Below are 20,839 nucleotides of genomic sequence, written 5' to 3' on the forward strand. Positions count from 1 at the left end.
TATGTTCTTCTAGAACACTATGTTCTTCATGAGTCTCCACTATGTTCTTCTAGAACACCGTCCATCTTTCTAGTACCAACAGTACTGGGTGTTCTGCGCAAGGAACTTTTGTGCAAGTCATGGAGATGAAGTCGGTGGCAGAATGCAGTCGCCACATACCTTTCTTCTTGAACTTGTTTTTATTTATTGAGATGTGGCAAACATGTTTACTCTCTACTCTGGGTGTAACATTCAAATTAAAAGCCTTTGGCTAAGCTGCGGTATTCTGTTTTGCCAAAGTTGCCCAGGACTTCCACCTAACCCTATTGGCTAAGCTGGGGTATTCTGTTTTGCCAAACTTGCCAAAGACTTGCACCTTACCCCAACTGCAAGGAATGGTGTACCCAACGGTGCACTTACATGGTCAAAACAGTCCACGAGGGCAAAAAATATCTCTGATGATTTGAACCTTGGTAGAGGAATATCACCACCCCAGCTTAACCACCAATCCAAAATCCGTTAAAACAGTCAACACATACTTCAATAGCCTCCTTGATTCACATATATACAAGCCACATGACTCCTGATCTTCATAATTGTCTATGGCATGTGTGGTTTAAAACTGGTTTCAGCACGTTCCCTTTCTCATGTCTCAGCCATCTCCTACAACAAAAGCATGTACTGTCTTATTGACCTGAATCCAGCTACAACCTGGCATCTTTTTTATACCTCTGTCTTTCATAACTTTTCGCACTTTTTCAGCATCATTCCATCTACCGGCCTCTCTGTAGATGTTTGATAATACCACATAGTGGGAGGCAGTTTCAGGGTCACACTCAATAACACGTTCTGCTGCATATTCTCCAAGCTTTATGTTCTTATGGATTCTACAAGCACTGAGAAAAGTTCCCCACAAAGCAGCTTCGGGTTTGGTCGGCATTTTATTGATGAAGTCTAGAGCTTCATTAAGCTTCCCAGAACGACCAAGGAGATCAACCATGCAACAATAGTGCTCAACTCTAGGCATAATTTGATAATCTCGACTCATGCAATGAAAGTAATGCCACCCATCATCCACTAGCCCCGCATGGCAGCAAGCAAACAAAACACCAACAAAGGTAACATGGTCAGGCTTCATGCCAAGATCTTGCATCTGCTCAAACATGCACAAGGCCTCCTTCTCGTAACCATGCAGAGCATACCCAACAATCATTGCCGTCCAGGCGACCACATCTTGTAAATGCAATTTGTCAAAGAATTTGCGAGCGTCCTCTATGCTACCAGATTTAGCATACATGTCTACCAGGGCACTTCTCACATAGACATCAGACTGGAGCCCTTTCCTAATAATGTCTTCATGGACCTGTCTGCCATGCTCCAAAGCCACAAGATTGGTACACGAAGGGAGGACGCTGGCAAAGGTGAATTCATCTGGTCCAACGCCAACCTGTTGCATCTCACAAAATAGACTCAATGCCTCTTCATGATTTCCATTCTCTGCATACCCTGTGATCATAGTATTCCATGAAACAACATTTCGTGCAGGCATTTCGCCAAACACTTTGCGTGCATCCCGCAAACACCCACATTTAATATACATATCTATCAGAGCACTGCCCACAAAGACATCAGACAGAAACCCACTTCTAATGATATTGGTTTGGATCTGCTTACCGTGTTCCAGAACTGCCATGCTAGCACATGCCGGAAGAACACTGGCGACCGTGAACTCATCTGGTCTGATACCGGATCGCTGCATTCGATAAAACAATCCCAGAGCCTCGTCATCATGCTCGTATTTGGAGTACGCTGCGATCATTGTTGTCCACGAGACCACATTTGGTTGCGGTAACTCTTCTAGAACTCGGCGCGCATGCACCAGACTCCCGCACTTGGCATACGCAATCAGAATTTTGGTGTCCAAGAATTTATTGAGCTTAAATCCAGTTAATATGATGTGGGCATGGACGAGTTTGGCTTGGGGTAAGAAATTCGTACTGCGACAGACCTGCAAGAGGGAAGCATAAGTATGGGAGTCTGGCTGAAATTTTCGGGTATCCATGGGAGGTAGAGGATGGAGCGCTTCTTTCAAACGCCCCTGTTGGGACATTGAGCACAGGCAAATTTCCTATTGCCGGGCATCCTATTCCCAGGGTTATACTTTGGTAGGACGAACCAGCAAGTTTAAACAGAGAGGCAGTGAGATTAACAGGAGCTTGCGGAATGCCACAGTCTGTAAAAACTGTGCCACTGGCGATTTTCATACTGTTTTGATTGTAGCCCAAAACCCTGTAGCTCACGTTGTTGATTGTGAGATAGGGCGTGGTGGATTGACAGTAGATTTGAAACGCACGGTGGCCGCATCCTGATTTTGCTCTGCCGAAGGCATACAATATGTGAGATAGGGCGTGGTGGATTGACAGTAGATTTGAAACGCACGGTGGCCGCATCCTGATTTTGCTCTGGCGAAGGCATACAATATGTTATCCATTGGGTTGGGAGACAAAAGGACAGTGTGAGGATCAACGATCCAACATCATTCAATCGTCTAACACCATAAATCTAGGTCAACAATAGGACACGGCATCCGCTGAGGTAATTCATTTCAAAGGGAAATGCATTACCGCGTAAAAATGGTTTTTTAACTGCATATTTGGATCCCTGAAAAATCTCTAGGACGCTTTGATTGTGCAGAAATTAGCTATCAAACTTGCAATTTCAATAAATTGCTGCCAAATTTTAGAGAAATTTGACCGAAAAACCCACCGAAAAAACTTCGAAAAAATATCACCAAAACAACTCCAAAAAAATGCTGCAGCGTTCTACGCCGTACAGCCTGCGAGCCGTGCATGATTGGTCGATAATGAGGTCGAGAAATCTACAAAAAGATGCTGCAGTGTTCTACGCCGTACAGCCTGCGAGCCCTGCGAGCCGTGCATGATTGGTCGATAATGAGGTCGAGAAATCTACAACGTGGAGCCTGCGAGCCGTGTATGATTGGTCGATAATGAGGTCGACAAATCTACAACGTGGAGCCTGCGAGCCGTGCATGATTGGTCGATCATGAAGTCGACAAACAGCTGGATCTTTTAGCATTTACAGGACATGCAGACTGTGCCGCTGGGCAAGAGCTATTTCCAACCCCATAACATATTTATGACGCCTGACATGTTCGGGAGATAGCCGTTTATAACGTGCAGCTTTTTCTTTTTTTCTATAAAAGGTTATTTCCGGCGCATATCAGAGTGTCATAAATATGTTATAGGATTGGAAATAGGACTCGTGCCGCTCAGAGTGTCATAAATATGTTATAGGATTGGAAATAGGACTCGTGCCGCTGTAGCCACGCATGAAGGTAATGATTTAGCATCTCCCCTGCCACGTACAGCCAGCCATGCTTTTGATTGGACCTTTGGTCTTTCATGTTGTATGAAGCTTTATTGCACCCGTTCGTTCGTTCAATACTATTTGCAGGAAACGACGGCCGGATTGGGAATGAGAAGAGTTAACCAGCGGATAAACTCTTTTATTTTTTGGTTTCCCCTAACATATTTTGGTTGGAATTTATAATGATATTTATGTTTAGGAATTTACTTTTATGGTTGTTTTAGTGTATGTGAAGATAATGCAGAATTTCAGATTTTAAAAAATGAGTAGAATAGGCCCATATATTCGGAAGCTGAGTTTCCTGAGTTCGAACTGAGACTACAAATGAAATGATGGAGACCAAACAACCGAGAGGAACAATGAATGTTGCATACAACGTATCTGTGAGAGTATTCATGCGTTGGTTGGAGGCAAATCTGGTTCCCGACTACATCATCAGGAAACTCACTCGAGCTTTCTTGGCCAGACGTCTGCGCCTCGGCTACAAGCTCAATGCCAGCCTTCAGCTTGCAGATCTTATGGCCTTCGTCAACGGTACTGGTATTCTTTTATCGCACTTTCTGATTCTGCATTTCTTTCTAAGTTCCACGGGTTTGATAAAGTTTGCATTATAAATGCACGCAGCTCTAAAACAGATGCCAATAGCAATGAACACTGAAGCGGCCAAAGCCCAACACTACGAACTCCCCACTTCATTCTTCAAGCTTGTGCTTGGGAAACATCTCAAATACAGGTTTGAATTCAATCAGAGAATTTAATTTTGATGTAATTTTCTTAACGCCTAGTTAATACAATGCCCTGAGATCCAAACGATATTAAATACTAGGATGGTGCATAAAGGTTTGTGCTTTAACTAGTGTCGGGTTGTTTCCTCAAATGGGCTTCCTCAATGACGTGGGCACGTTGTCAAAGACTCCGGTCTGGTTGTTTTGTATACATAAGATATCATGCCCACATTAAAAAGTTCTCAGTTACATTTTCTGTCTTGTTATACAGAAAGGTTAAGTTACAGATTTTGGAAGGTTAATTGTGAATTAAATCTAACTCCAGCGAGACTTGCTTGAACTCACTGGAGGAAGTTGATTTTGGTAGTACTGACTGAAAATTCGGACTGTCTCTTTTCACTAACTCAACTAGCCCCATGGAACTACAAAAGCAATTTTTAACCCAAAAAGGTTTAATCTGATTCTAATTTTCTTATTTTACTCGTCGAAAGAGAAGTTCTAGTTATTTTTATTGGAGAATTTCCACTACTTTTGATTTCATTCCGTCATGTTCATCTTCAAATCAAGTTGGTTCCATCAATCTCATCTCCAAATCACCGTGGTTTATGTGAGCACTGTGTTAGATGTCATTGTGGTTTATTGATAGTATTTGGTTACTTGTGAGATCCTATACAGTTCGAAGTGGTGTTTGGTAGTTGAAAAGGGTTTCTATAGGGTATTATGGAATTGATGAGCAGTCTAGCACTGTTAATTTATGGTATGTTCTATGCTTATAACAGTTTACTTCTTTTTCTTATTATATTCCACAAATTAGCAATCATATGTACGTAAAGTAAAGCGCAGATAGAACATTAAACGATCGACAGAAAACAAGCCAAGACAAGAGACACAAGATGTGCCGGCTAGCCAGGGACAAACCCCACAATGTGTGGGGAAACCCTTTGATCAAATCTTCTTTTATCTTCAATAATTCAGTAGAGAGAAATAGTACAATAAATCTGATTTATATCAATAGTAGCAAACCCTAGATCAGCAGCATCAACATTAGCGGCTTCATCATCAAAACTAGGGTAGTCGATATCTCACAAACCGACCGTTGGATCGGCTTGATTCCACCACCAAAAGTTGCAGCCTTCAGAGGAGGTTCATATGAACCTACAACGTAGATCAGAAGAGGAGGTTAGATGGTCCACGCTAGTCAAACTTTGGATTTGCAGTTGCAGCTTTAGTTTCAATAGCTTCCTTCAAACTAGGGCAGTCGATATCTCGCAAACTGTCCGTCGGATCGACTTGATTCCACCACCAAAAGTTGCAGCTTTCAGAGGAGGTTCAGATGAACCTACATCGCATATCAGAAGAGGAGGTTTGATGGTCCGCGCTGGTCAAACTTTGGATCTGCAGTTGCAGTTTCAGTTTCAACAACTTCCTTCAAACTAGGGCAGTCGATATCTCGCAAACCGTCCATTGGATCGACTTGATTCCACCACCAAATGTTGCAGCCTTCAGAGGAGGTTCAGCTGAACCTACAGCGCAGTTCAGAAGAGGAGGTTTGATGGTCAACGCTGGTCAAAGTTTGGATCTGCAGTTGCAGCTTCAGTTTCAGCAGCTTTCTTTAAATTAGGGCAGTCGATATCTCGCAAACCATCTGTCGGATCGACTTGATTCCACCACCAAAAGTTGCAGCCTTCAGAGGAGGTTCAGATGAACCTACAACGCAGTTCAGAAGAGGAGGTTTGATGGTCAACGCTGGTCAAAGTTTGGATCTGCAGTTGCAGCGTCAGTTTCAGCAGCTTCCGGCTTCCAGGTGTGTGAGAGAGACCCTTTTCTGCGCAGTAGAGGAGACTCTTTTCTGCGCAGTAGAGAGAGATGTGATGAGATAAGTGAGTGCAAATGAGGAAAAGTCCTCCTATATTTATACACAACGTTGATGTTTGAATAGATGTGACTGTTGGGCCTCTTAGCGTACATGAGTTGTAGGTCGGCTTGATAATAATTCCATAATCAAAATAAATTCATATCTCTATAGATATTTATTGGAATCGGATGATCTTTAGATCAATCCTACACCTCTTGACGAGAGGAATCTAATAAAAATATTATTAGCCATGAATAAGATGACCCACATGAAGTTTGGCCCTAGTTGCCAATTTAACACTCCCTCTCAACTAGGGAGAACTTCATCTGCAATTTGTCTGTCGGTCGCTACTATTCATCCATCAAATGCACTGCCCTGTACAGCTTGACCCTTGCCCTGCTCTGCTCTATTCTACCTGTTCTGCTTTGTCTTGTTCTGCCCTGTACTGATCTATACTGCTCTGCTCTGTTCTGCTCTGCTCTGCTTTGTTTTGTTCTGCTCTGCTTTTGTCCGAATTATGAAGAAGAAGAAATGATCGAGGATGTATCATACTGACTTAAAGTCAGCCTCAGAGTATGTACCACTGGTCCCAGACCAGTCTCAACCGACCCGAAGTCAGTGTCATAGTATGTACAACTCCTACCACTGGTCCCAGACTAGTAACATCCTCCACTGACTCAAAGTCAGTCTCAGAGTGCGTACCACTGGTCCCAGACCAGTCTCAACTGACCCGAAGTCAGTGTCATAGAATGTACCACTCCTACCACTGGTCCCAGACCAGTATCATTGATCCCAGATCAATGGAGGTCATCCTAGCGTAGGAAGTACGTTAGATACAACGACACATCCATCGGTACTACTATGGTCACTAACTTCATTTCCCTGCTCATTGATCAAATGAGAGGTACTTCCCATGAGTCCCAGACTGCATGGGTAGGATGTCTCGACAAGAGAACTTAATCAATCCCGTTCTCACAGGAGAACACATCAATCTTGCTACAATCGCCATGGAGAACACATCAATCCAGGCCGTCATGGAGAACACATCAATCCAGGCCTCACAGGAGAACACATCAATCCTGCCACAATCGCCATGGAGAACACATCAATCCAGGCCTCACAGGAGAACTAATCATCATGCTACACAGGAGAGCGAATCATCCTGTTCCACAAGAGAGCAAATCATCTTGTCCCACAAGAGAGCGAATCATCTTGTTCTAGTGCGCACCACTAGGGGATGGTGAGTCACCCTGTGGTCGTATGTTGCTCCAGTAAGAACCGCAAGCCCTCAGAACTCCCAGAGCTCAATGTATGCAACATGCAGGACCCTTGTACAAGGGTTTCTTGACGACTCCAAGTGGTTTGGGAAAATCACAGATTAGATCTTTCCTCGAGGTGACAAGGTGTATCGACCTGTACATCATCTTAATGCGATGGAGTCTCCTTGCTCATCGACTTACCATATCCCAAATGATGTCTATCTGCTGGAGCAATCGACGAATACGGGATTCCTCAATAATTGAATCCCACCTCTAGTTATTACAGAGAATAACAGTGGTATGTGTTCAAACAACTCACTGAAGAGCTTCCCCAACCAGGCAGCTTCATACGAGATCATACTCATAGATATGTATCTAGTCTCGGCGGTGCTTATGGCAACCGACTTCTGCTTCCTGCTCATCCATTATATTGAAGCAGAATCCAAAGAGAAACAACACTAAAAGTGCTTCAGTGATCCTCCACACTACCTGCCTAATCAACATTCGAATAATCATGCAGTTTCATATTTGCGGCAGTGTATCTCAATCCATGAGAGATCGTGTCCTGAAGACATCTAAGAAGATTCTTGGCACCAATCTAGTGAGGCTCAACCAAATATGAGCTCACAATGCTAATTGCAAAACATATGTTCGGACGGAGGTTCACCAGGAACATCAACGCGAATGAGTTTTTGAAACTCAGAGGCATTTCCCAAATCTGATCCGACATCACTACCATATAACTTCTAAAAGTTAAGATCCTCGAGGTAGTCACAGGCTTGCAGTCCATCATACCAAATCTTTTCAGAATCTTCACCACATATTTTCCTTGAGATAGGAAAATTTCCCTTGGCTTCTACGACACTTCAAGTCCTTGGTTCTTCATTTCAAATTCAGAAGCCAACTCCCTCTTACATTTGTGAATGAGAGGGTATGCACCTGTTAGAAAGAAGTTATCCACATACAACACCAGTATGAGAGGCTTGTCATCTTCAACCTTAAGGTAAAGGTTAGGATTGGCTTCACTCCTAGTGAATCCCAGCTTCATCAAGTAGCTATCGATCCTCTCATACCATGCTCGGGGTGCTTGCTTCAGCCCATAGAGAGCCTTCTTCAACCTGCATAAATGAGATTTTCAATCATAAATCTCAAATCCTTTGGGTTGCTCCACATAGACCTCTTCTTTGATCGAACCGTGCATGAACACGGTCTTGACATCCATCTGATGTAGGTTCCATCCTTGTGAAGCCACAAGAGCTATGATCAAGCGGATGGTTGTATATCTGGGAGAAACCACGAACAACAAAACGAGCCTTATACTATTCCGTACTTCCATCTGTTGCAACTTTATCTTGTAAAGCCATTTTGAAGTAACAATTGTCTTGTCCTGGGGTCTGGGAACTACTTCCCAGACATCATTCGCCATAATAGACTCATATTCTTTGATCATAGCATCCTTCCATAGTTGATGATTGACGACATCTGAGAATGATGAAGGCTCATTTTGTATGATCGTGCTCATGATGGTCAGGTATCCCTGATACCTGTTAGGTTTCTTACTTTCACGGAAGGTTCCTCGGGGTGCAACATGTCCTTCAGCATCATCAAGTATCCCCCTAAGCCATGAAGGCCTCTTCCTAGAAGAGGAAGGCTCAGGTGGATAAATAGGATCCATGGGTTCCTCCACATTAAGCATTGATACATCATCTACCCATAGAGACAGCTTCCACAATCGTACGATTCTTCCTTTCCGCCACACCATTCTACTTAGGAGTATGTGGTGTAGTAGTCTCCCTCTTAATGCCAGCCTCAGATATGCCTAAGTGAACCCACTATAATATATCGGAGGTCTTGCTTTGGTTTGAGGGGAATGGTCCCCTTTTGAGCTTTCCTTCGACACATCCTGGACATACACTTTCTTTCTCTACTCGAAATTCGGGCATCCCTGTTGCCATTTGTCTTACATCGGGTAGAGCTTTATAATGAAGGTGGGCAAACCTCCGATGCCAAAGTTCGGACTGAAGAGTTGTGTCACAAGACATGACACCTAGCGGACTTCCACCGACCTGATATAAAGAATCAACTCGAAACCCAAGAGTGAAAGCATATTTAAGATTATTTTTCCATATACGTACCTTTCCATCGCTGAAGGTTACATTGTAGCCTTTGTAGCCTTTGTCTTCCATTGCTGAGATGGACACCAGGTTCTTTTTGAGGTCAGGTGCATTTAATACATCCTCGAATTTCCAGCCTTCTTGAATGGTTGTCCTCTTCCTTGATTCCCAGCTCTCCTCTTACCTTTGCTATTGAATTTGTCATTCCTTTGATTGCCACCAGAGGGATTTTGATCATCGTCCCGGTGTGAGTCCTTTCTCTTAGGGCACTCCCTTGCATAGTGACCTGCTTTATCGCAGATGTAACATCGTCCTTTTCTTCGACCCTTAGGTCCAGCCTTTCCTTTTGATTTAGTCTCGGAATTATTTCTTTTCTTAGCATGTGAAGAAAAGGCAGCAGGAGGACCTTTAGGCATGGGCATTTCTTGCTCTTCTACCCTTGTTTCTTCTTGAATGCATCTAGCCATTAATTCCTCGAAACAAGGAATTATATTATTGTTCAGAAGAGTAGTCCTGAACACGTACCATTCGGATGGTAATCCTCCAAGAGTCGTGAGTGCCATTTCTCTGTCAGTAATAGTCTCCCCAATAGATAGGAGATCATTCTTGATCTCGGTGATTCTTAAGAAGTATGCTTGCATACTCTCATCTTTACCCTTCTCGATTTCCCTTAGTTTGTTTCTAAGAAACAAAACTTGATTTGCATCATTAACTTTAAATATACTCACCAGTCTATCGTAGATTTCCTTGGAGGTGTCCAGTTCAGAGATGTAGGCCACCAAGTGCTTGTCGATAGAGTCCTGGATGATCTTCTTTGTTTTGACTTCCCCGTTTTTCCATTTGTTCCAGGCAGCAACGGATGCATTTGACGGAGCCTCAACAATATTGCCTCTTACATGGTCCAACACTTGTTGATCTTCTAGGGTTAGATCGATAGACATCTTCCATACGCGATAGTCAGCTTTCTTACGGAGCTTGTCTTCGGCAGGAAAGAGTGTTGAGGACCCCATAGTTCTTTTAGGATAGCCTTGCCAATCTTCTCTTTGGTGATTGCTCTTGCTCTTGCTCGGGCTTTGTCTTCACCTCAACTCCGATACCATGTTAAGTTATGGTATGTTCTATGCTTATAACAATTTACTCCTTTTTCTTATTATATTCCATAGATTAGCAATCACATGTACATAAAGTAAAGTGCAGATAGAACATTAAATGATCAATAGAAAATAATCCAAGACAAGAGAAACAAGATGTGGCGGCTAGCCAGGGACAAACCCCATAATGTGTGGGGAAACCCTTTGATCAAATCTTCTTTTATCTTCAATAATTCAGCAGAGAGAAATAGTACAATAAATCTGATTTATATCAACAGTAGCAAACCCTAGATCAGCAGCATCAGCATTAGCGACTTCATCATCAAAACTAGGGCAGTCGATATCTCACAAACCGACCATCGGATCGGCTTGATTCCACCACCAAAAGTTGCAGCCTTCAGAGGAGGTTCAGATGAACCTACAACGCAGATCAGAAGAGGAGGTTAGATGGTCCACGCTGGTCAAAATTTGGATCTACAGTTGTAGCTTCAGTTTCAACAACGTCCTTCAAACTAGGGCAGTCGATATCTCGCAAACCGTCCGTCGGATCGACTTGATTCCACCACCAAAAGTTGCAGCCTTTAGAGGAGGTTCAGATGAACCTACAGTACAGATCAGAAGAGGAGGTTTGATGGTCCACGCTGGTCAAACTTTGGATCTGTAGTTGCAGCTTCAGTTTCAGCAGCTTCCTTCAAACTAGGGCAGTCGATATCTCGCAAACCGTCCGTCGGATCGACTTGATTCCACCACCAAAAGTTGCAACCTTCAGAGGAGGTTCAGATGAACCTACAATGTAGTTTAGAAGAGGAGGTTTGATGGTCAACGCTGGTCAAAGTTTGGATCTGCAGTTGCAGCTTCAGTTTCAACAGCTTCCTTCAAACTAGGGTAGTTGATATCTCGCAAACCGTCCGTCAGATCGACTTGATTCCACCACCAAAAGTTGCAGCCTTGAGAGGAGGTTCAGATGAACCTACAACGCAGTTCAAAAGAGGAGGTTTGATGGTCAACACTGGTCAAAGTTTGGATCTGCAGTTGCAGCTTCAGTTTCAGCAGCTTCCGACTTCACATGTGTGAGAGAGAGACCCTTTTTTGCGCAGTAGAGAAGAGACTCTTTTCTGCGTAGTAGAGAGAGAGAGATGTGATGAGATGAGTGAGTGCAAATGAGGAAAAGTCCTCCTGTATTTATACACAACGTTGATGTTTGAATAGATGCGACTGTTGGGCTTCTGAGCCTACATGAGTTGTAGGTCGGCTTGATAATAACTCCATAATCAAAATAAATTCATTTCTCCATAAATACTTATTGGAATCGGATGATCTTTAGATCAATCCTACGCCTCTCGACGAGAGGAATCTAATAAAAATATTATTAGCCATGAATAAGATGACCCACATGAAGTTTGACCCTAGTTGCCAATTTAACAAGCATTGTGTTAGATGTCATTGTGGTTTATTGATAGTATTTCGTTACTTGTGAGATCCTATACAGTTTGAAGTGGTGTTTGGTAGTTGGAAAGGGTTTCTATAGGGTATTATGGAATTGATGAGCAGTTTAGACTGGAAAATTTTGAGGGAAGCTACTGGCTAACATCGTATTGAGCTCTCTTTTTCCTTGCAAGACTTGTATATTTGGATTAATTCTTATTTACGTATTAACTAATTAAATGAGCTAAACTAGTACTAAGTAGTAGGATAGAATTAAGTTGATCTTATTTTGTGCTTAAATCAATCTTGATATTAAATGAGTGGACATAGCTTTCTTGAAGCATCTTGATATAATTGTCTCTCACTGAAACATTTGCATTGTCATTTAGGTCTAGTTTTGCATCATCAAAATTATCCTCCAAGCATAAAATTGGTTGTATAGAAAGATAGGACCACCTTCTTCATCCAATTTGTGAAACTTGACCCTTGCTCAACGGTTAAAACAAGGACCTTGCAGTTCTCTTGTGGGCAATCCCTTGTAGGAATGGAGGCACTTGGGTCGTTAAAACTCTTGGGGAGGTATCGTTAATCGTTAATGAGGCCTTAGCCTCCTTCCCCAACAGTTTTCTCTACAACCCTCTGTATTGAGGAGAAGGATCTCATCTAAACTAGGCATTTAATTAAAAGTAACCAAGATCTTGCACTTCACATAGATAGGTCTTGCATTCTTTCATCATCATTGATCATTGGTAATTGGATTTGTGAGCTCAATCTATAATTGCAAAGTTTTACATCATTGTTCTTACCCCTTCAAGCTTATTGTATTTTCCTTGCAATTGTCCTTTAAAGTTTATCACTCATATTTTCAATTATCTTGATTCAATACTAACATCTTCTTGCAACACTGCTTATCTTGTAACTTGAAGCCTTTTCTATTGTGCAAGTGATATAATCTTCATTGAGCATTGTTATAAGGCACTGGTCTTTAGTCTGTTAAATCTTATTGTTGCCATATTGACCTCAAATTGATTCTATCATTTAATACATACACATTGCTCATCTTATAATTATACTTGCTAATTAGTCCTAATTCAAGTTGCCTAGAGGAGTAGTTGGCATGCCCTTAGTCTCCTAGGACTTGTTGTTCCAACAGGTTTTCCCCTCATCACCATCTTTAGGGACTACCACCCTTAGCTTGTCTAGGAGAGAGCTTAAACGGATTGAGTAGGGATTAGAGTGACAACCCCTACTCTGAGCATTGCGCCTTAGGTGTACACTTTAGGCGACAACAATACCCATCGATGTGGGGCCAAAACCATGAGGACTTTGAGTGATTTGACAAATGAAGGTGTTAGAGGACCCTTAGAGTAGAAAGGGGCAATAAAAATCACTCAACTCAGAGGTCTCTATCATGAGATATTAATTTTTATATGTGGCTGGTGGTTAATTTGTCAAGGAGAGCAGGTCGACTAGGGCTAGTTTGGCACTCTTGACATTTCGTTCGAAGCTCTCACAAAAGTTTATAAATAGAAGTGAAGATGGAGTTCTATTCTCACATCCAAGTGCATCATTCCATAGAAATACATCATCTGAGGCAACTGAGCTCAAGGAGGATAAGGACGAAGTGTTGGGGACTGTTTGTGGTTTATTTGGTGTCTCTTTTAGGTCTGAATAGGAGCAGAAGCAGGCCTCATGAGAAAAAGACTAATCTGGGTGTAGGTATGTGGAGTTTAAGGGTCTTTCTCTGTTGTTTTGGTAGGCCTAGTCTATGGAACAATTTTAGAAAGGTCGAGCTCAAATTTCTGTGGCAAAAGGAGGGTGTCATGAGGCCTTTTCTAGGCTGGAAACTAGCCCAGATGTCAGTGGATAGGAGCAGGAGGTAATGGAAGGAAGGCCGCAATCTCTAGTGGATTGCTCGAGTAATTTTGGAGCGCTGAAACAAGTCTGTGTTGATTCCCTAACTAGTGAGTGTGGCTACAATAGTTGCACCAATAAGATATGAAGGTATGTTGATGTATCTAAGGTGGTTTTGATGCTAAGTGGATGTAGTAGTCTAGTTTGGACAATTTGGTTGGACACTTGTGCATTGTTGGAGGGCAGCGAGAGAGTGTTCCAAGTGTGCCCTAAGTGCAGTGCATTGAAGGACTAATGAGTTGCTAGGAGTGGCAGAGTTGATGAGCTCATTGACTGATCTTTGAAGGACTAAAGAAGGATGTCATAGAGGAGTAGTTTGTAGCCCAAGTTCATTGTTAGAGAAGGGACGTTTGACATTGATAGGTGGCAACTCTCCTGCCCTATGTTTGTCTTCATTGGAGCAACACAAGAAGACAATAGTGGGAAGAAGTTCCTAAGTAGCTGAGGAAAAGCAGTGGGCAAGAAGACTCAAAGTGTTGTGGCCTTGAAAGACTAAGGAGCAGCTAGTGAGTGTGAAGACCCTATGTGTTGGTTGTAGATGGACTTATGATCAGCTAGAGGGCAGATTGGAGAGTTGAGTTCAGTGGCTTAAAGGAGTTGGTGCATTGATAGAGGCAGTACTGCAGAACGGAAGCGAAGGGACCCGCAGTGTGTTCAAGATACGATCAAGAAGCCGTGATGGTGCGCAACATCAACTAGATGATCAATGTATCTTGTTCTTGTATTATTGTACTAGTGGGTGTATGAGGGCCATTATCCCTGCTACAGGAGCCCTAGACTATTGCATTATCATATTGATTAATATAATGAAGTTGGGTTGTTGATTAAATTTGTAAAAAGTTGTGTATATTTTGTGCACTAGTAGGTTTACTGTTGTATATTATTCTGTTGTGCAAAGTAGTCCTATTGTGATACTTGGATTGGTAGCATTAGTGATTCAAGATTCTATACTAGACTCCAGTATTGTGGAAAAATAATAAGCTATGGAACCAAAGGTTGACATGTCTACATTTTGAAGCCTTGCCTAAAGTGAGAAAGTTGGTTTCCGGGATGCCTAATGTTCAAGCTAGTCATGATGGTGTATGTTCGGGGTGTGTGCCAGTGGAAGGAAGACAAGGGGACCATTCCCCTCTAGCAAGAACAAGACTAATGATATTCTTCAACTCATCCATTCTGACCTGTTACCGCTCAAACTAGCAAGGGGTCCTAGAGGGACACTTGCTAGGTCAAGAGCAACAATGAAGCTAAAGCCCACTGTCACCACAGCTAAAGCTTCCTACTCTTTACATAATTTCACTGATGGGAGGAGACTCGATATATAGAGATTCACTTATGAAGGATAGATCAACTAAGATGGGTGTGAAGTGATCTTGATAACCCTTTCCTAGGAGAGACTCAAGAGTGGGACTTGCTTGCTTCTTAAGCAAGGTACAAGATTCTCTAGGATAGGGGAGTAGGGATTTGAGGGCTTGGCTTAGGGAATGTGACTTGTAAAGGAGCTTCCTAAACCCTAAAATCCTTGTGGAACTTGGTTTCCCAAGTGGTTTTTGAAGAGTTGACTTTGATAAGATATTGGACCACATGAGACCAAGTGGACCCACGTTAGGTCAAAGGGATAGGATTTAGCAACCAATGGTACGCTTGACCTAATTAGGGAGGGGAAAGGGATCAAGGAATGAATTTTCAATGAAAGGCAATGCAAGTATCCCAGTGAGGTTTCTATAGCCTAAGGGAAGCGAAGGGCAAGAATTGGGCTTCGATCTAGGGCTTGTGAAGTTGTGATATCTCAAGATCCCACCGTCATAATATCATGAAATTTGGAGGGCTTCCTAAGAACACACCAACGCAGTTGTGGACCAAAAATCGAAGTGTTTGAATGGCTAGATTGTGAGATATTCGATGCCCTAGGCGACCTATGGGGTTAGACCTAGAAATAAGAGGAGAAGGTGAAGAAAAATAAGTTTTCGGGTGATCACCTATGGTAGACCAGTGCCTAATCCTTTGGGGAGATTGGAGTCAAGAATTATTATGAATTCGAATTTGATTTTCTTGGTCAAGGAGGCCTTAAAGGTAGATTCACTTAGCACTAGGGCAAATGAGATCAACTTCAAAGACCTTTTACTTCGTTTTGCAAAATATATGGCTTATCAAGATAAATTTCAACCATGAAATATCCTTAGGAACAGGGTTGCGGGGAGCGCACCCCCCCTCACGATCCCGCTCCCAATTCGCGCTCCGGGCAGGAGCGATTCGAGAGCGGGTTGGGAGCGCACTCCCAACAAAAAAATTTCGCTCCTTGGTTTTCTAAAGAGCAAAGTCGAGAGCACCGCTCCCGGAGTGATTGCTCCCCCATTGAGAAAATCACTCCCGACTAGCGGAAAGAAAAGCTTGCGTGACCGAGAGGGAGGGCAACGACGACATAGAGAGGGGGGAAAGCTAGGGAAAAGGGGAGATGAGAGAGGGAAGGGGAGGGGGGAAAATAAATAGACCCTTCCCCCTCCCATTATTCACTTCATCCCATTGAGAGAGCAAGAGAGTTTGGAGCAAGAGAAAGATTGAAGCAAGGAGAGTAGCTTGAAGGAGTTTGAGGAGCTTGCAAGGGGAGATTGGAGCTTGGGATTAGAGGCCAAAGAGGTAGGATATACACTCTAGTCTAGCATTTTTTTATGTTCATTGCTAAATAAAAAATAAAAAAATCTCTATTTCCCATTCCCATTCCTCCATTTTTTTGCAGATTCAAAACTTCAAATTTCAAACATCATGGTTATATGGCTTGGCTTTTTCTTCTTCTTGGTTCTTTTTTTGGTTATAATGGTGTTGGAGAGTAGAAAAAGGAGGGTTGAACATGAAGAAGAGGATGAAGAAGTGGGTTATAGTGGATTTGATGAAAACCCCGGAGAGGAGTACCTTGGTGAGGAGGAGGAGAGTGAACATGATTCAACGCAAAAAAACTAAACAAGGCCAAACCCCATTGTGGAAATATGTTATTAGGCCTGAAGCAGGGAAAGGGGGTGGAACCACTAAATTTCATTGCCCCCATTGCAATAATAATTACACAGGTTCATACACCCGTGACAAAAGGCACCTCTGTGGGCAAAGGCCATGGGATGGAGATAAACAAATAGGAATCAAAACTTGTGCAAGTGTGTCAGCAGTAGATAGAGCCAAATACATAAGCGAAGAGGAGGTACAAATCTAAAAAATCAAAGGGTTTCTTTGAACCAAGCTCACAATCACATCAACATGCACAAAGAACTCCTTCAGCATCCTCCCATGGCAGTGGATATGGAGGCACAAGGTCACCAAACATCTCTTTAAGGCATAGAACCATATTAGATTTCCTTGATGAAGGGTGTAGGAATGATGTGGATTCAAAAGTTTACCATTTTCTCTATGCATGTGGGATACCATTCAATGTTCTTCACTCACCTTATTGGCATGAAATGGTTTCTGCCATAAATGATGCCCCTAAAGGATACAAGAGCCCTAGGTATGACAAGGCTAGAACCATTGGACTTGATCATGAAAAAACAAAAATATCACATCCTTTGAGTAGAATGACAAATTCTTGGACTGAGCATGGTGTGTCCATTGTATTTGATGGATGGACAAATGTAAAAGGCAAGCCATTGATAAGTGTTCTTGTTGTGTTGGTTAGTGGTGCCATCTTTCTTTCAGCATATGATTACTTAGACAAGTTCAAGACCGACATCAACATTGCAGAACCATTACTTGAAAAAATTGAACGTATTGGGCCATACAATGTCATCCAAGTCATCACTAATAATGCTGCTATTTGTAAGGCAATGGGAGCAATTATTGAGGATAAATACCCCAACATATTTTGGTCTGGGTGTTTGGTTCACACAATGAACCTTTTGATGCATGATATTATTAAGAACAAAAACCAATAATACAAATGGATTGGTGATTTGTACAAGAGAGGCAAAAAAATGAGAAAATTTATTACAAATCATAGCAATACCCATGGACTTTTCCGCAGTCACTCAAGATTGGATCTATTGAAGATTGCGAAGAGTAGTTTTTCTAGCTATTACCTCACCTTTAGACACCTTTTGAAGGTAAGAGTATCAAGTCCACACTAGTAGGTATTAGAGGAAAGGGCTACAAATGCAGCGGACAAACAAGGTTTTGAACAGGTGGAGGAGACCGCTCTTGATGGTCATTTTTTGGCACATGTGAGGCAAGTATTGGAATTCACCAAGCCCATTTATCACATGATTCGTTTTGCAGATACAGATAAACCAGTGATTGGGGAGGTGTATGAGCAGATGGATACCATGTTGGGGCAAATAAAAGATATTGTTCAGAAAGATGATCCCAACTTGTATACACTGATTCACAATTGTGTGTGTACATGGTGGAATAAACTTAATGTTCCACTACATGCCTTGGTGTATATCCTTATGCCAAAATACTACTCTCCATCTTGGTTGGGCCAACCTGCACCTGGGGATGGGGTTAGAGTCAAACCGCATATAGATCCAGAGGTATCTACAGGATATATGGAAGCATTAGACAAATTGGTACCTGACAGGAAGGAGTGTGCTAATCTGCGTCTTGAATTAGGCAGATACTTCAGTTGCATTGGTTTGTTTGGTTCCTCCTAGAGCCCCGACCTTGATTTTTCCACCCTTCTTCATATGCCTTTTTCCTTTTTATGATTTTCTTTGGTTAACTACTCGGGGCTCTAGGTAATGAGAGCATGATGTGTAAAGTATAGTAGTGGATACCCCCTTATAAGGTGGGGTAGTTCATCGCCCACGGGGGTTGGGACAATCATGGGTTCTTGAATGATAAAGGAGGCTCATTAAAGGCCATGTAGGAACCAGGGTGATGGCCATGGAATGGGGTAGAGCTCATGTCATGGCTTTTGCCCACGTGCTAAATTCTTTTGTCTTGACCATCTTTTGCATTTTGTGGTACAATTTCCTGTTGAATGTGGCCAATTATGCTTTTTCTTTTTCTTTTAGCTGCATCAACCTCCGGGCATCATTCTAGGCCCGACCCAAGATGTGGGGCAAGGGGAGGGGGTGGCTGACCCTATGTGGACCCAGTGGAGGAATGTGGACCCAAGTGGGAGGAGAGATGATGGGGGTGTAATGAGCGGAAGGCGAGTAATATATGCGAATCAGGGAGCAGGACCATGCAACCAAAATTAGGGTTTCCCATGTAGTACCATCCCTAAAACCAATAGATCAGTAAAAGAGATCCGATGGGACTAGGGTGCAAGCTTAACATCCCAAAAGAGACCTAGGAGACAAGAGCATAGACCTAGACCACTCTTTCTGCTGAATCCCCCCATTAATCCACACCCAAAGTTTCCATGATAAATAAACTAGAATACTCAATTACCAAAAATAGGGCATACCTTTAGGTTTGGGAGGCCCACCCTCAAACATACGATCATGATAGATGGGTTAGGGACCACATGGTTGGCTCAGGTGGTGGAGAAATGACACATCGAGCTAGTTGGTGGCTATGAGGGGCTGCTGGCTGCCAGTTGAGGACCATCATGGAGAAATTTTTTCTCCTAAGGATATCACCCACAAAATGATGGGTAACATGACCTATGTGGACCAATGCTAGTGCACTCTCTTGGTGGCCATCTCTACTACATAATATTTATTGATGACTTCTCCAGGAAATCATGGATATTCTATTTGAAACATAAAGATGAGGCATTTGATATGTTCAAGGACTTCAAGGCGCTGATAGAGAATCAAAGTTTTCAGGTTCGATAATGGTGGAGAATATACTTCAAACGAGTTCATTGAGTTTTGGAAGGTGTGAAATTTTCCTTAAATTGCAGTAGCTGGAAATTTATTCTTCTAACTAATTAATTATGTAGTTTATTTTCTACAACAAACATACGATCATGATAGATGGGTTAGGGACCACATGGTTGGCTCAGGTGGTGGAGAAATGGCACATCGAGCTAGTTGGTGGCTATGAGGGGCTGCTGGCTGCCAGTTGAGGACCATCATGGAGAAATTTTTCTCCTAGGGATATCACCCACAAAATGATGGGTAACATGACCTATGTGGACCAATGCTAGTGCACTCTCTTGGTGGCCATCTCTACTACATAATATTTATTGATGACTTCTCCAGGAAATCATGGATATTCTATTTGAAACATAAAGATGAGTCATTTGATATGTTCAAGGACTTCAAGGTGTTGATCGAGAATCAAAGTTTTCAGGTTCGACAATGGTGGAGAATATACTTCAAATGAGTTCGTTGAGCTTTGGAAGGTGTGAAATTTTCCTTAAATTGCAGTACCTGGAAATTTATTCTTCTAACTAATTAATTATGTAGTTTATTTTCTACAACAAACAACGACTAAATCACACTGCAATTCTTCACAAATAAAAACATAGTAGAAATAAACAGGAACTGAGAAATATAGATGCGCACACATAAAAAAATTGACACAGTTATTTTTGGAAAATTGTCCCTGGAAAAACCTAATGTGGGAAAACCGGTGCAGCAGATGAACTTTTTATTATTATGCAACAGTGAAAATCTGAGAACAATTTGGATGCTTAATCTAGCAATCCAATATGAGAGAAATACTGGCAAAATTATCATGGGAAAATTTCCCTTCTCCACAAACAATTCGACAACAAATGGATCTTTGAATTTTGCCCCAGAAAACCCTTGTGTAGGCCTCTGCGTAGTGCTTGCGTAGTCCCTTCTACACACTACTTGGATCTGCTCATGAATCAGTTGTCTAGGCTATTGTTGCCTCTGGAAGCTTTTCTCTTGCCCTCTAGAAAATATTCCTGGCCTCTGGAATCTGAAAGGACCTCCTTCCTAGCTAAATCAAATTGCCCTCTTGAGGCACTTGCGAAAATAATTCAACCTCCTCTCCTGACTCTTCTAGATCTGGAATCCTCCTCCAGAAATCTGCTACTGATCTCCCTCTTGCTCCTGCTTCCTTTTGGCTGACTGCTGCTCTCTGGAAAATCAATCCGCCAAGGAACCTCGCTCTTCCTTTGTGTTACGCTCCAACCCCATTGACCTCTTCTTATAATCTCTCGTTGGCTCACTAATGACCATGATTA

The 20,839-nt window shown here is 42.4% G+C and overlaps 2 protein-coding genes across 7 annotated transcripts in view; one reads left to right on the forward strand and one right to left on the reverse strand.

Moving 5' to 3' along the window:
- Window positions 1-441: 441 nt before the first annotated feature.
- Window positions 442-2,538, reverse strand: LOC149144198 (pentatricopeptide repeat-containing protein At2g03880, mitochondrial-like). 2 transcript variants are annotated; one of them, XM_089446187.1, is made up of 2 exons: window positions 1,654-1,914; window positions 442-1,426 (listed from the first exon to the last, which is right to left on the reverse strand). In XM_089446187.1, the coding sequence occupies exons 1-2, from the start codon at window positions 1,768-1,770 to the stop codon at window positions 632-634; spliced, it is 912 nt and encodes a 303-aa protein (XP_089302313.1). In that variant the 5' UTR covers window positions 1,771-1,914; the 3' UTR covers window positions 442-631. The 2 variants fall into 2 exon arrangements, with proteins under 2 accessions (XP_089302313.1, XP_089302312.1); XM_089446186.1 differs by having other exon boundaries at window positions 442-2,538.
- Window positions 2,539-2,998: 460 nt separating this feature from the next.
- LOC149144199 ((S)-coclaurine N-methyltransferase-like) overlaps window positions 2,999-20,839 on the forward strand; it is a 199,890-nt gene continuing 182,049 nt past the window's right edge. The window contains exons 1-4 of one of the 5 annotated variants that reach the window (XM_089446189.1): window positions 2,999-3,093; window positions 3,311-3,334; window positions 3,602-3,900; window positions 3,991-4,099. In XM_089446189.1, coding sequence (XP_089302315.1) covers window positions 3,696-3,900; window positions 3,991-4,099 — 314 coding nt within the window. In that variant the 5' untranslated portion in view covers window positions 2,999-3,093; window positions 3,311-3,334; window positions 3,602-3,695. Of the gene's footprint in view, window positions 3,094-3,310; window positions 3,335-3,367; window positions 3,901-3,990; window positions 4,100-20,839 lie in introns of those variants that run through there. The other 4 variants (XM_089446190.1, XM_089446191.1, XM_089446188.1 and 1 more) reach the window with 4 other exon arrangements.

The sequence above is a fragment of the Pinus tabuliformis genome, chromosome X (genome assembly GCF_031772625.1).
Source record: "Pinus tabuliformis cultivar Carrire ecotype Pingquan chromosome X, CPIR1, whole genome shotgun sequence".
In the NCBI taxonomy this organism is placed as follows: Eukaryota; Viridiplantae; Streptophyta; class Pinopsida; order Pinales; family Pinaceae; genus Pinus; species Pinus tabuliformis.

Coding starts and splice junctions, on each gene's coding strand:
- LOC149144198 (XM_089446186.1), bottom strand. CDS start 2,089: ATGTCCCAACAGGGGCGTTTGAAAGAAGCGCTCCATCCTCTACCTCCC.